This window comes from Pelmatolapia mariae, linkage group LG6, assembly GCF_036321145.2.
Source record: "Pelmatolapia mariae isolate MD_Pm_ZW linkage group LG6, Pm_UMD_F_2, whole genome shotgun sequence".
NCBI lineage: Eukaryota > Metazoa > Chordata > Actinopteri > Cichliformes > Cichlidae > Pelmatolapia > Pelmatolapia mariae.
This window is the reverse complement of record NC_086232.1, coordinates 30,838,665-30,852,319: the sequence shown is the minus strand read 5'-3', so window position 1 is coordinate 30,852,319 and position 13,655 is coordinate 30,838,665. Positions and strand designations below refer to the sequence as shown.

At 38.7% G+C, this 13,655-nt stretch overlaps 1 protein-coding gene across 1 annotated transcript; it reads right to left on the bottom strand.

The window, feature by feature from the left end:
- Positions 1-1,504: 1,504 nt before the first annotated feature.
- LOC134628658 (voltage-dependent calcium channel gamma-1 subunit-like) lies at positions 1,505-11,102 on the bottom strand. Its single transcript, XM_063475399.1, has 4 exons — positions 10,865-11,102; positions 5,282-5,356; positions 1,878-2,024; positions 1,505-1,737 (listed from the first exon to the last, which is right to left on the bottom strand). The coding sequence occupies exons 1-4, from the start codon at positions 11,100-11,102 to the stop codon at positions 1,505-1,507; spliced, it is 693 nt and encodes a 230-aa protein (XP_063331469.1).
- Between the last annotated feature and the right edge of the window lie 2,553 nt (positions 11,103-13,655).

The following is a 13,655-nucleotide window of genomic DNA, read 5'->3' as shown; positions in this document are numbered from 1 at the left end:
TGAAATATGAACTCCTTGATGCTCGAGTCTATTTGCACAGAATAGCAGCCATTTCGTGAGTGACTTTGAGAAAAGTAAAAACAAATATTTAAGAGCCTTTCAGTGTGTCACATAACGTCAGCAGCTATATAACCTGACTTCTTTTTATAATGTTGTATTTAAAAAATAAAAAAAATTTAAAAAAGCCCATTAGAGGAGAAGTTCTGTAAGTGCCTGGCTGCAAACTTAATGCTTCTTGTTCTCTTTTATATCCCCTTGGTTGGTGTTGCACAACACAGGCTACACAGAAAAGGTTTATTCTAATGCCCTGTACATTTTTGCTTTTTAAACCCAGGTGACCTAATTTAGTTCAAATCCCCCACCAAATAGGATGGTCACTGACCAACTTTCACTCCTTAATGTGGACTGTTACGCTGTTACAACTGAATTCTAAACTGCAAGTAAACATCAGCTAAAGTCCGTGCTCATAATCTGAAAATATAGTGCAGCTCCATCACTCTGTTAGTTTGCCGCTTGCACATTGTGTGATTGCACAGCGTGACATCGTTTACAACTGAAATAAAATTCAATTGGCGCTCATCTCTCTGAAACTCTGCATGTAGGGTTACAATTCAGTAAAAGACCATGAATCTGTGGCTTTTTTTCTGTTATCTATGCTAACAGCGTGTATAGATGCAAATGGACATTCGCCACATGGGTCAAACGGGTCATAACAACACATGAAAATGAACAGAGACATGTTTTGTATCAGTTTGGCATGGAAGCTGTCAAGGCCTTGTATGTGCACCTGCTAGAACTGAACCTTTTCCAACATGACTGGTGCTGCAGACTTTGGGTGTTTAGCATTCAGCTTGCTACAGACACATACACCCAGACTCTGAGCAAGTAGTTTGCTCAAAGCTTTCCTTTACTCATGAAGTTCTGGACTTTAATTTAACTTTAAATTATGTTTTTTTTTTCTTTTATTTATCATTAGAGATTTACAGTTTAAGCTATAGGCTAAAAAATGACTTAATTGACAGTATAAGAGGGCTTCTTGGAGTGATGCCATAAAAAATACAGAAGCACATTAGCTATGTACACGATATCATACATAATGCAGTACATAAAATCACCTGACCTGGATGTCAGGCCATTAATGCTCAAAATGTTTGTCTTTTTAACTAAGGAGTGACACATGGGGGAACTAGTAAGACCATGGTCATAATACAGTAACTTTTCACCAGTAAAAACATGCCAGCACTAAATCATGAGTTGGAGGGGAAAAGGAATATCTTAAAAAATACTACCAAATCCCATGTGGGAAATGTAAGCTCTTAGTGACGAGTAGAGCAGGTTTTAAGCAACTGTGGCCTGCAACACAAAAATTGCAGGCATTACAAAGGGCCGCTCTTTACACTGTGGTTTCTTCTCTGATGACAAGCTGATGTCGTTGAATCTAACATCTGTATTCAAAATAAAAGACAAGTCATTCTTTTCCTGCATTTGTCCGTATGTCTTGCTATCACTCAACTTGTTCCGGCTCGGCGTCCATGCAGGTTTCCCATGGATTCCTGGGCATCTGAGGCATGGAGAGGAACAAGAGTGCAATGCCACAGAGAAAGAGGAGGACAAAGCCAGTGCAGGCACAAGCAAAGGACCAGCCGTAGTAGTATTCGATCCAAATTGTCTCCTCGCTCTCGATCATGCGCTTCACTGACTGACGCATCACCTCCAGTGAGATGAATGCACAGAGACCTGAGAAAGAGAGTGATGCTTAAACATTAGACACAGCTTATAGTAACACCTGTGGCACCCGCAGATTCCCATGCTCACCAAATATGAAACACACACTGAACATAAAAGCAAAACGACTGTGAAACAGAAACTGAACACACCTGCAAATGCAAAAAACATGCCAGCAGGTTTAAGGAGGTAGTCTCTTTTTTTGCCTGTACCAGTACATGAGCCCACCACACAAAGAGAGCCAAGGATCATGAAGGCCAGACTGAAGATGGAGATGGCTGCAGCAGAGATGTTGTACTCTGGAAAGACAAAAAAAAAAGGGTCAAAAAATGGTTCCCATGAAAAATGTCAGTCAATTTTACAGTCATGTTGTAAAATTTGCTAGATCTGCCACTGGCGGATTAGTGCATGTGGAAATGGACAAAAAGCATCTGTAATGCTGAATGACAAAGACATGACCTGACAGGCAACAAATGTAGATACTTTAATACTGAAGTGTTTTTTTCTTCTACTTGTAGGCAACAGAGCTCCAAATCTGCTGTGACAAATTATTATTAACCTGTCATCCATGCCTTCGCCTCTTCATGTTTTCTCGCTTTTCTTGTGTCTCTGTTGTCCATGAAGGTTTTTGGGCTCCAGCAGAAGACAATAATGCTTTTTAAAGAAACTAACTATATACTTTAATTTCTATTTATAATTATAAAGCAACTGGAAAGTTAAACTTTACTCAAAAATTAAATAAACATTTTTTTAATTAAAAGACAAAATAATCTTTTTTTTTTTCTAAACTTTGCTTACTTTTACATCTAAAGTATTTTAGTTTTAGTTGGTTTAGTTTAGTTAGGTTTAGTGTACGATATCACGAGATTATCGTACACTAATTTTGAAGTTTATTCAGTTGACTGTGTAAAAATTTGTCTCGTTTTTTCCGCTGAAATTTTCTCCACGGGTTTACAAAGCGTCTTTTTTTTTCTTGACATCAAATGCGAAATGTGTCCATACGTGTACTCTTGTCGCATTTTGTAGCATTCTCATGAGAAGCAGAGAGTGTGGGTGCTTCCCACCTTGTTTGTTGGCGACAGATCAAACATTGCGTGTCTAACCTTGCTGCACAAGGTGATTATTTCTGATTGGATGGCTTCCAAACTTGTCCCGCCTCTCTACATACCTTAATTCTTTGTAATTGGACCTCATGTAACCAGAATATTTTCGTCTCGTTTTTATTCGTCCTCGCAAGTCTGAGCACATTTCATCATATTTTTTTTGTCCTCGTGGGTTGTTTTTTATTTAGTTATCGTCTCGTTTTCGTCAAAAAAAGAAGTTTGTGAATGAAAACTATGGTGAAATTACTTAGCCAACGAAATTAACACTTTAGTAGCTGAAAGTATTGTTATTTTGTGGTATTTGGTACTCTGGTTAGTTTTTAGGAGTAGCAGGGCAGATTTAAAGTACACTATTGTGCCCAGGGTCATGATAACAGGGTGATATTATTGTATGGTGATACTGTGTAACTCACCATTTGTATTTGAACACTAATAGAAGTCTATGCAAAATAGGCTATGTCAGGTTTTGGCTATCTGGGCCTGTGACTAGACTAACAACCTGGGGTGGATGGATGAATGCTTTGAGTCTTTAGATTAGTTCCCCAAAGAAAAACACCTGCTAACTTCTCCATTGCTTTTATTATAAATACAAGGTCTTTGAAATTGGGTGCACTAATATAAATGGATTCTGGTCTTTCATTTAGAGTGTACAACAGCAGCTGGCTAGGTTTCTGAGCAGACAGGTAGATAGGACCCCAGGCCTTTGATCTGTAGCCTGTTTGCCTGTGAACCATACCCTGGGGAGAGAAAGGCACCCCTTTGGGGGGGAAAAGCCTTCATCTTCTACTGGCAGGGGAGGATGGGCTGCACCCTGAACACCTCTTTAACATAAACCATGTGTGTTAGAGGTTGGTGTCTAACTCAAGTCTGCAAAACCATGGATTCTCACATAGCGTGAGCAACACAGACATCAAAAAGCTTTCTGCATTTTATTCATACAGCACTTGCTTCACTGCACTGCTCAGAGATTTTTCAGCCTGCAGAAACATGGACTTCTCATGTGCCAAATTTAACCCTCCAACACAGAAAGGGGCAGTATTATGAGGAACTGGTCAAGCCACGTTCAAATTCACAGTGTTGCTACACATTGCAGTGATTGCTGTGAGATGTATTAATCTCTTTGGCAAGGTTCCTTTCTTTTAATGTGTACTGGAATAGGATTTATTTTTATTTTTTGCTATTGAGCGTACACTTTATGTCACTCTCCAAATTTAGCAGATTAGGTATGAGTACATATTAATACATACAGTATCGGATGCATCAATATAACCACCCTGCTGAAAGAGACAGTTTAGAAAGAAACTCCAAATGTCTGAGCTCATTAACCTGATCATCTCTTTTACTCTCAACTTTTCAAATTTTCACTTCATTTACATTTTTACTGGGAACATCCCTACATGCCCTAAAGTAGCTCACTGTACAGATGTGCCTGTAGTAACACAGTACATGTATCATGTAGTTTGAGTCTTGCACACCATCAGGATCTCAAGCCATGAATGCTTACGTTAACATCTCAAGCTTTAAGATGTAAGGGGTTTGTGCACATTTAGACCCCAATAGCAGAGTCTGACAGTGCTCCACGTGCAGTTGTGGTCAGAGGTTTACATGCACTCATCATGAACACGAATGTGATGGTAATTTGGGGCTTTCAGTGATTTCTTTGACCTGTATAGCATACTTTTTTAATGATTTCAAAGAGTAACAAGAATTAGGTGAACAGATTTGATTTTTCTTTGATTTTTGTCTAATCTAATCTAATCTAATCTAATCTTATCTAATCAAAAGTATATATACAGGTTCAATTACATGCATACACACAATTTTTGGTTATATAAACTTCTGACCACACCTGTATGTTCAGACCACTAACGGGCTCTGCACGGGAGGGCTGTTGTACAAGGAGGAGAAAACATACACAGCTGAACAAATGTACAAGATATATTTTGCTAAAGCACAAAATTTCGGGACTTATGATCCACAGCTTCTGACCATCAGGGGAAACAACAAGAACTTGAAAAACTACTGAGGCAGACTATTGCATGTTATACAGAGAAATTGAAAATAGATATTGGTCAGCTGGGGAAAGAAAGAAAGAAAAAAAGAAACAAGTCAGATTTCAGATAGGATTTCTCCAAGTCCCGTGAGATGTTCTGACATTGATAGACGGTCGAGTCTGCCTGCTGTGACACGGCCGACTGTGCTGTGGTCAGATGTGAAACATAACTGAAAACTTGAACCCACACGGAGAAAAGCAGCAGCAAGTGAGATCATTTGGAAAATCGCGAAGCAACTGCTACATTTCGACTCGTCTGATGTTCACTTCACACAGAGGAAGGAACATTTTTACTACATGAATTCAGAGATGAAAGCAACTTATTATTTCAGTGTTTTAAGACAGAATAGGCCGAAGCAATTGCCAAAGGGAGCATAAACAAACAAACAAAAAAACATACCTTTTTGTGTTTTATATTCAAATATCTCAGCATCCTGTCCTGGAGTGAAGTGCCTGAAGTAAGTGCAATTTTCTTCTGTGAAAAGAAAAAAAACAAAGCAAAACCATATTTAGTTTAATTTTCTCTTCAAATCTGCACAGAATATTTGTACTCCGCTTTGTACCAGCAGATGAAGATAAAAACACAACATTAAAATACAGATATCACATCCACATGTTGAAGGTAAGTTTAAAATTGATTATTTTTAGTGCTTTTGGAGTTCTAATGCTCTTATTGGGAAACTTTTGATTTTACAGATTTTTAAAAAGTTGGCCTCATCTTGCAAAATTTTATTACAATAAACTTAAATGTCTTCATATGTAAATAAAAGCTCTACTGATAAAAGGCGAGAGAGCCATCAAGAGGGTTGTGAAGCACAGACATGACTTTAATTAATAATTAGTTAATTCAGTTGGGACTCTGATGGGAGCCTTTAACTGCACACAGCTATGATGAGTCAGTGTGGTATTCAGTATGTTGCTATGTATGACCAAAAACCTTCCTGGACTTGAATCTAGATGCTCAGTTTTGACCATATAATCTGCCAGCAAATAAACCAAATTGTCATAAAAGTGCTTTTACCTTGTGTTTGCTAGTCATTGACTGGGTTGTTTGGTTGTTTTTAAATTCCTTTCAGATCAAGGTCATATTTGTCAATGCCTAATTTATGTTTTATGATTCATTTTTATTTGACAAAATTTCTGTTTCTAATAAGACAGTTTGTTTTTTTTCTTTCTCAGGTTTGCTCCACATTTGTTTGCCCCATTAGCTGCATTCACCTTTTGTCACACGCCTTTGGAATATGGTACTTGTATTAAACACTTCACTTGGTCTCAGGTATAGCTTCCATTTTTTGTCCAAAAGGGATTTTACATCCCAAGATAATGTTACAATTAAAAGTGGCTTCCCTGCAGAACTTTCTCCTTTGTGTGGTTTGACTGTGGTTGCAGACATAGAGTTCAGTTTCTGTCATGCAGACGAGGTGTTATGCCTTAGGGATTTGCAGATATAAAGCCAGGTGTTATGCATTATGTGATCACATAGTTGTTTGAAAGAAGAAGAAGTCTTTGATGCTGTGCCAGGTAGAAATGTTATCCCTTTTAGAAACAGTCTTGGTGTACATACAAAACTTGATTACATTTGATGATCTACCACATTTTGGCCATTGGGATATATGGCCAAAACATACATCATTCAAATAATTAAAAACATTTGAATGATCATATTTGCTCAAATAGTGAGAACATTTATGCATGCAGCACCAGATCATCAGTTCTCTCATGCACAGTCGGGTGCATGTCTGTGATCTTAACGGTATGAGGGCTTAACACACAGGCACATTCCTAATCCCAGTTTCCACACGCGCTCATCATGGGAAGTGAAATGCTTTCATGTGAAAATATGAAGTACTGCATGGCATGATTTTATGGTAAGAGCTTGATAGCTCACGCTGGGATAGCATTGACATTCTCCTATTTCTCAAGAAACTGAGCTAAATGGGATGTCAGGTGCCCCTAAAAGGAAATAACAGGGTAATTTGGTGTAACAGGCGCAAATAGTATTTATGAATCATATTTTTCCAAGTCAAGTCAACAGTGCAATGTTCACAAAAAGCTTTTTTGAAATGGCAAGCTTTTAAAGCCATGTGTCATACTGTGTGGGCCTACATGCAAAAAATAAATAAATAAAAACGTTTTTTTATGAATGAGGACAGGGACTGGCCATCAAAGAAAGGAAGAAAAAAAACACCAGTGGTTGTTACTAAGCAACAAGCGCTGCTGTTTTTCACTGGAGAAGGCTCATATGAGGATGTGATAGAGGTTTGTCACCTACTTGTATTTATTGAGTCAAACCTTGCATTCAAAACAGATGCTGGCCTTTGAACCCCCCCCCCCCCACACACACACAAGCCTAAATACATAATGCTGATCAACGTCAGTCATCCACCAAAACATAAAAATAAAAAAATAAAAACACATGGTCTTGATGTTAGAAAGTGTTTCATGATTATGTTCATTATCTTTTTTATTTAAATGGAATCATTTTGTGTGTTTATGAGACTTTTGTAGTGGATGGCTTAAGCTTAGCAGGTTTATTCCCACATGTGACTGTGTGTGCTGCCCAATTAAACTTACCTCAGAGTGCATGTTTTTATAGAAATGTGAGGAAGAACTGTTGGATAAAAATGTATCTGTTATCATCTGTGGAAGCATGCTACAACAAACACAGAGACACACACACACTAATCCAATTTTGGGTTACTTGTTGTTAGTCCTCGTCCTGCCAGGCTGTTTTGACGAGCTCTATAAAGCCTCCCTTTATCCAAATAGGGCTGTCCGCCATCTTTCGACTGACAAGGCGAGGACGCAGGATTAGCAGCGTCTCTGCACATTGTCATGTCAGAGCAGCGTCTTTCCTAGCATTGATTTGTGGTGTCAGTTCATTTTTGGCTACATTTGGCTGTCAAAGCCTTCCTCATTCTTTGCTTTATCAGCTATGACAAGTGGAGTGTTGTTGCAGGGTCAAGAAAAATGTACATGTCAACAAAATTACTTTCAGTAAAGGTCGATCAGTGGCTTCTTTCAAACTTTTGTTAATACTTTGCTGCTTTTGCATGGAAATGTGTCCTAAAGATGAAAGGTGCACTTTTCCCTTCTTTGTAATACTCTGCTAATCTAAGCACCCTCTTTGCAAATGCATAAGGCTTTGATCCCACTACAAACCTCAAATACCGCATGGATGCATGCCTATTTAGGTCAGAAAGGCATCACTAGCACCCTTTCCCCATATACAATGCCCATCCTTTGGTTGGTATGTTGCATGCCTATATAGGCAAAATACCATTGATTCCATTGCTTTTTTGGGCTGTGAATCCCATCCTCGGGGAGTGTGAAGTAATTTGAGTGGTGGGCTGCACGGAGATGCGTAGCTGCAGGAAGGTCTTGAGGGAACAGGCCGGTGGGAGAGCTATGCCTGACTCTTTCAGGCGGCCCCGTCACTCAGAGGACTTGGCTTGAACACTTGACCCTCACCCGGCACAGCTGAGTATTTACGTGGCCTATATTTATAACTACAGCGGGTGTTTGCTGAGCAGTTTAAACAGTAATATATATATTTTTAAAATCTCATGTTTTTGGGAACAGTTTTAAAATTGCTTACACTTTTGGCCAATATAATTAAATATGTCGTCACAAAATTGTTGTTGTTTTCAATACTATTGAAAATTAAACATAGGGTGAAAAACTTGGAAGAGCCTTGCAGGTTGACTGCCTGCCAGAATATGTGATGTTGCACATTAAGACTTAACAGCTCCGATACTCAGAAGACATGTGCAGTTAAATATAAAGCAGGATAATGCCAAAAACTAAAATATTCATTAGGTTAATTTGTTACTTTTTTCTTAAAACTGGTACTACATGTCATGTAAATCTTTATTGTACACTTAACTTGATTTTATATCACAATCTGTGCTTTATCAACAGCTGATATAACTAACAAGTAAACCCATATTTTCCAGTTGAGTCTCTCTCAGCGAACACCATCTCACACACTGTTCAAGTCCTGTGTTGGATCAGAGTTTGACACCTCTCTGAGGACAAGTGGTTATGATAAACAATATTGTTCCTGTCCAAATACAGTGGGCCTGGGGAAGCCCCTGGACACATGGGACTTCTGCCTGTTTTTATTTACTTCTTCTAAAGCTATTTGCCTAGTGAAACGGATCTGTTTCATTTCAATGACTGTAATATATTGCATTGTCCAAAAATATTCCAGATCACTGCTTTCACTGTGTAGTTGTTTAAAAGTCAAAAACTGCACATGAAGAACCCAACCCAAAAACATTTGTCTCTTGGAGTTGCTGTCTTAAGAATTCCCTGTGTGCCTGGGCGGGTCACTCTTATTTGGAATATTCAGCACATGCCTGCAGCAACAAGCCCCCCTCAGGCATCTCACTTGCTCCTGGGATGGCCCTGCAGTGCAGACAGCGTCTGGGATTCCTAAAAGTTGCAGGCTGCCACAATCAGGTTCTATTTGTAAGTAGTATAAATTTGGTGTGATGTCTGGGCAAGCTTCCAAAATCTCATATAACTTGGGCTCAGATAACACTTAACAGTCAGATAATAGTTTTTCAGATAATGTTCAATTACCCATTTGCCCCCAACAGTAGCGTAACTCTCACTCCAGATCATTGGCACCACGAGTCTTTGCTTGCCAACAACGGCTCAGCACTTCTTTTTTAATTTTATTACAGTCTGCATTTTATTCAGGCACCTTTAACAGCACGTCACATCATGTTTATTTGGAGACATGCACACCAAGGTGAGCCCTTTGTAGGGCATGAAAATGCATCACCTATAAACTGTGGTGGGCAAAGTATTTAGACCATTCAGTTAAGTAAAAGTATTAATACCAGTGTAAAGTGACATGTTGAGTAGGCTGGTGTAAGCATACACCACTGCAAACACAATCCAGAAGCAGAGCAGCCTCCATTTGATGTCTCCGTGTTATATTAAATGTACCGACATTTCTATTTCTATTTGATGCACAAGCAGCATTTAAACTGGATCATTTTTATGTTGTTTTCACCTTACCTGCCCTGTACAGACTGAAAGATCCTTAATATGTTAAAAAAAAAAAAAAAAAGATGAATGGGTTTTTGAAATGAACATGGCCAAATTAAAAACCTTAATTTCCCGTGGCTGTGGCTGTGGTAATATTAGACTGTGTGAAATCTATCTCAAAAGTGTCCTCAAGTAAGATGTTTGAGGAAAGGCTTTTCATCACTTTTCATGGAGGCTGCTCTATCCAGTTTCTCTGTATGTCAGGGAGCTCCCATGCAGTGTCCATATCTATATGGGTATTATTATCAGCTGTCTGCAGGTTCTGTGGCAGCTGACTTTACTAATAAGATTATCTCCCAGAAAAGAGGAGCCAACCATCAGGATCAGCTGTTAGTCTCCAGTCTCTTGAGACTCTTATGCTTAGATTTCTCTGGCTGATGTCACATCTATCTACTGTTATCTCATGTCAACACTTTACATCTATGGTTGGTCATAGTGGTTGGTCATTCTGGGTGCTGTTTATTCCAAGACCACCAAGATAGTTTAAACACAGACTAATATTTATATTACACTACCGGCTACTTCTTTAAAACACATTTCAAAGATGTTTCAGAAGTCTAATCAAACAGGCCGTGAAATGCTGGCAGCACATAATAATATGTATCCACAGGAAAACAAAAAAAAGAAAAAACAAGCTGAATGCATGAAAGGACTAAAACATGAGGCATACAACAGGATGTGTTTGTGTTGCAAAGGGAAGTTTAGAAAGTCATATGACATGTCTAGTGATCCTGCATCAGGATCTCTATTCTTAGTAGCTTCATACCTTAAAGTAGCATCTTACTCGCATGCAATATTTTTCCAAATAAGACTGAACCTTTGGAGAGATAGCACAGCCACAGAGACGGAAAACTAAAAACTGTGTCTCAGTTTCACTTTCATGCTCCAGTTGCAAGAAGTTTTCTCTCAGATTTTCTCTTACCTCCAGGCAGGCTGATGGGTCCGCAGCCGTGCCCTGCGTCGTAGTGTTCTGAGCTGATGTAGATGTACTTCTTGCACAGCCTCCACAGGCCGAAGTGGGCCGCCTCGCAGGTCTCATTGAGTTTCTCCACCTTTGGGCTAAGAACTGCCCAGTGGTCCGTTACCACTGCCGTGAACATGCATGCCATACCCACCAGCAGCACAAAGATGGCAATCTTAATCTTTGTACGCTTGTGCATGTTCGCAGGTGGTGAGATTTCTGTTCAGTGAATATTTTCCCCCTGATAAAATAGGAAACCTTAATAAAACTTGATGTTCTGCAATGTAGACACACTGGTCTGTGTCCTTAGGGCTTCTTTCCTCAGTGACTGCAGCACAAAAATCTCTTCTCCTTTTCTCTCGTCACCCAAGACTAGTATCTTCTCTCCTCCAGTCACAAATCTGTGCTTCTGGTTGGAAAGGAAAGGGGCCAGACGGCTCTGTCCTACTTTCAAGTCTCCTTTCCCCTACTCACTGTGAGGTGCTGCACAACTCAGGGGCTGCAAGTTTAGATAAACAGCTGTTGAGGTAGATCAGGGAAGTTGATGACCAAAGTGTCTACCATGGTGGGTAATGGGCGTAGAGGGGGTTGCAGCATGTGCTGGTCAGTGTTTTTGAGGGGCGGGGGGATGCTATAAATGTGATCGGTGAGTCAAGTTGTCAGGCTGTCTTCTTATCTGGTTACACTGCCAGTGGGCGGAGATGTGTAACGTGGACTAACATTTGTCTCTTGTCTTCACATTCACATGAGAACTATTAAAGTAAACGTCTCAGCCTTGGAAATATAGTTTCCCCTGCTTCTCAGTTTCATTCATCACACTGTTTGTATCTTAACTCTACCTCACCTTAACACTGCGTCTGTGTGGATTTGTCTCTGTAAACTATTTATAAGGAAAAAGTGGAAGTGTTTACAAAGAGCAGCAACTGTGTTTCAGCTGACAAGAAAAGCATTTTCCCCCTGGAACAATAACACTTTAAGTCTTCCTGTCAGGAGGGATACTTAATGTGTCTTATGTACTTCATATAAAATTTGTCATAATTTTTCATTTTCTTTTAATAGCTGAAAATGTACTTCTTTTCTATCGTTACAGTATTAGCACCATACCAGATATAGACAAAAAACCCGAAACAAACCAAAACAAACAAAACCAAAAAAAAAGAAAAGCAAAAAAGAATAGAGACAAGGGACACACTTGAGGAGAAAAAAAAAGACAAAAGGTGTGCTAATCCCGTTGATTCCTCTCCGACTGTAAATCATGTTGGCATGGTTTTTAAGAGTTGGCCCACTTCTAGTCTCTTTAAAAGACTCGTGGCCCACTTTTCCCCTGGCGTGAGCAGAGACACCAGTGAAAGTCAAAAAGTCGTCACAGCAGCAAAGTAGAACCGTGAGAGATCACTGCAAGCTAGCACACACGCACGCACGCACGCACGCGCACGCACGCACACACAAGTGTGAGTGAAGCCTCCAGCTGACAGATCAGTGACCAGCTACACCCTTACATATTTCCCAAAGACTTTAAAAAAAAAAAGAAGACATTTCTGTATTTAAATCTGCCTCTCACATTGTTCCTGTTTTTTCCCCATGTGGCCAGTATTCCTATCAGTACTGATATCACTCTGAAGCTAGTGGAAATTTCATCATTTAATTTTATAGATAATCCATTGTTACTGTTAGCAATGATTTACTGATTCACTTGTAAAGTGAACCAATATTTCATACCAGTATATGTAAACAAATCTGGACTTTCTTTGAGTTGACTATTATATTAATACTTCTATGACCGGATGTTATTAGAGACAATGCCTTTCATACTTTAACCTGCAATATGTTTTGTCTATTTATAGAAACGTCATAGTGTGAAGTAACAGGTTAATTAGAAAACAGATGTCTCTTTTTGGAAAAACAACAAAAACTTCTAACATTATCATCAATGGTTGATTGGTTCAGGAATCCATGAAGAGAAAAGAAACTCTACACACAAGGATGCAGCATTTATGAACCTGTGATTCTATATTAAAAATATCTCTTTATGTGCTATCTCTGGATATATAATCCAGGCTGTTGGCTGTTTAATACAGGGCACTGCCTTTGTCAAAGCTTTATCTTTGTACGTTTGAATAAAAGTATTTTTACTACACCATGCTTAGCTATTTTAGTTTTATGAGTTGGAAATGCCCAGCAAGCCTGATTCATATCAGTTGCATTTCATAATCTGTCATAAAGTAAAGTTCATACAGGGTTAGGCAGCAAAGCATAATGTTACCTCAGCTCAAATAAGCAATTTCATTTATTTATTTATTTATTTATTTTGGCTAAAATGACTGCATGATAAGTCATAATTTGTCAGGTAAATAATTGACATTTATCATTGATGAATTAAACATTCATGGTTTCACATCTGCCACAAAAGGTGTTTAACTTTCTCCTATTTTTAATCAAACATCCTGGCATTATATAATTTGGCAGGACGAAAGAAGGTAAGGAAGGTAAAAATGGCAAAAGTGAGTATTCAGTACTACCTAAACAGATTGTAATGTATTATTGTTCTGTAATGTGTTATTGTAGGCTCTACCTTACAATATAAAGCGCCTTGAGGCGACCGTCGTTGTGATTTGGTGCTATATAAATAAAATTGAATTTAATTGAATTAAAGGAAACTCAATAAATTCAAACTTCCATTCTTGTATTATACAACTAATAATAGATAAAAATAATAGATATCAAGATAATAATAGATAATAATAGATAAATA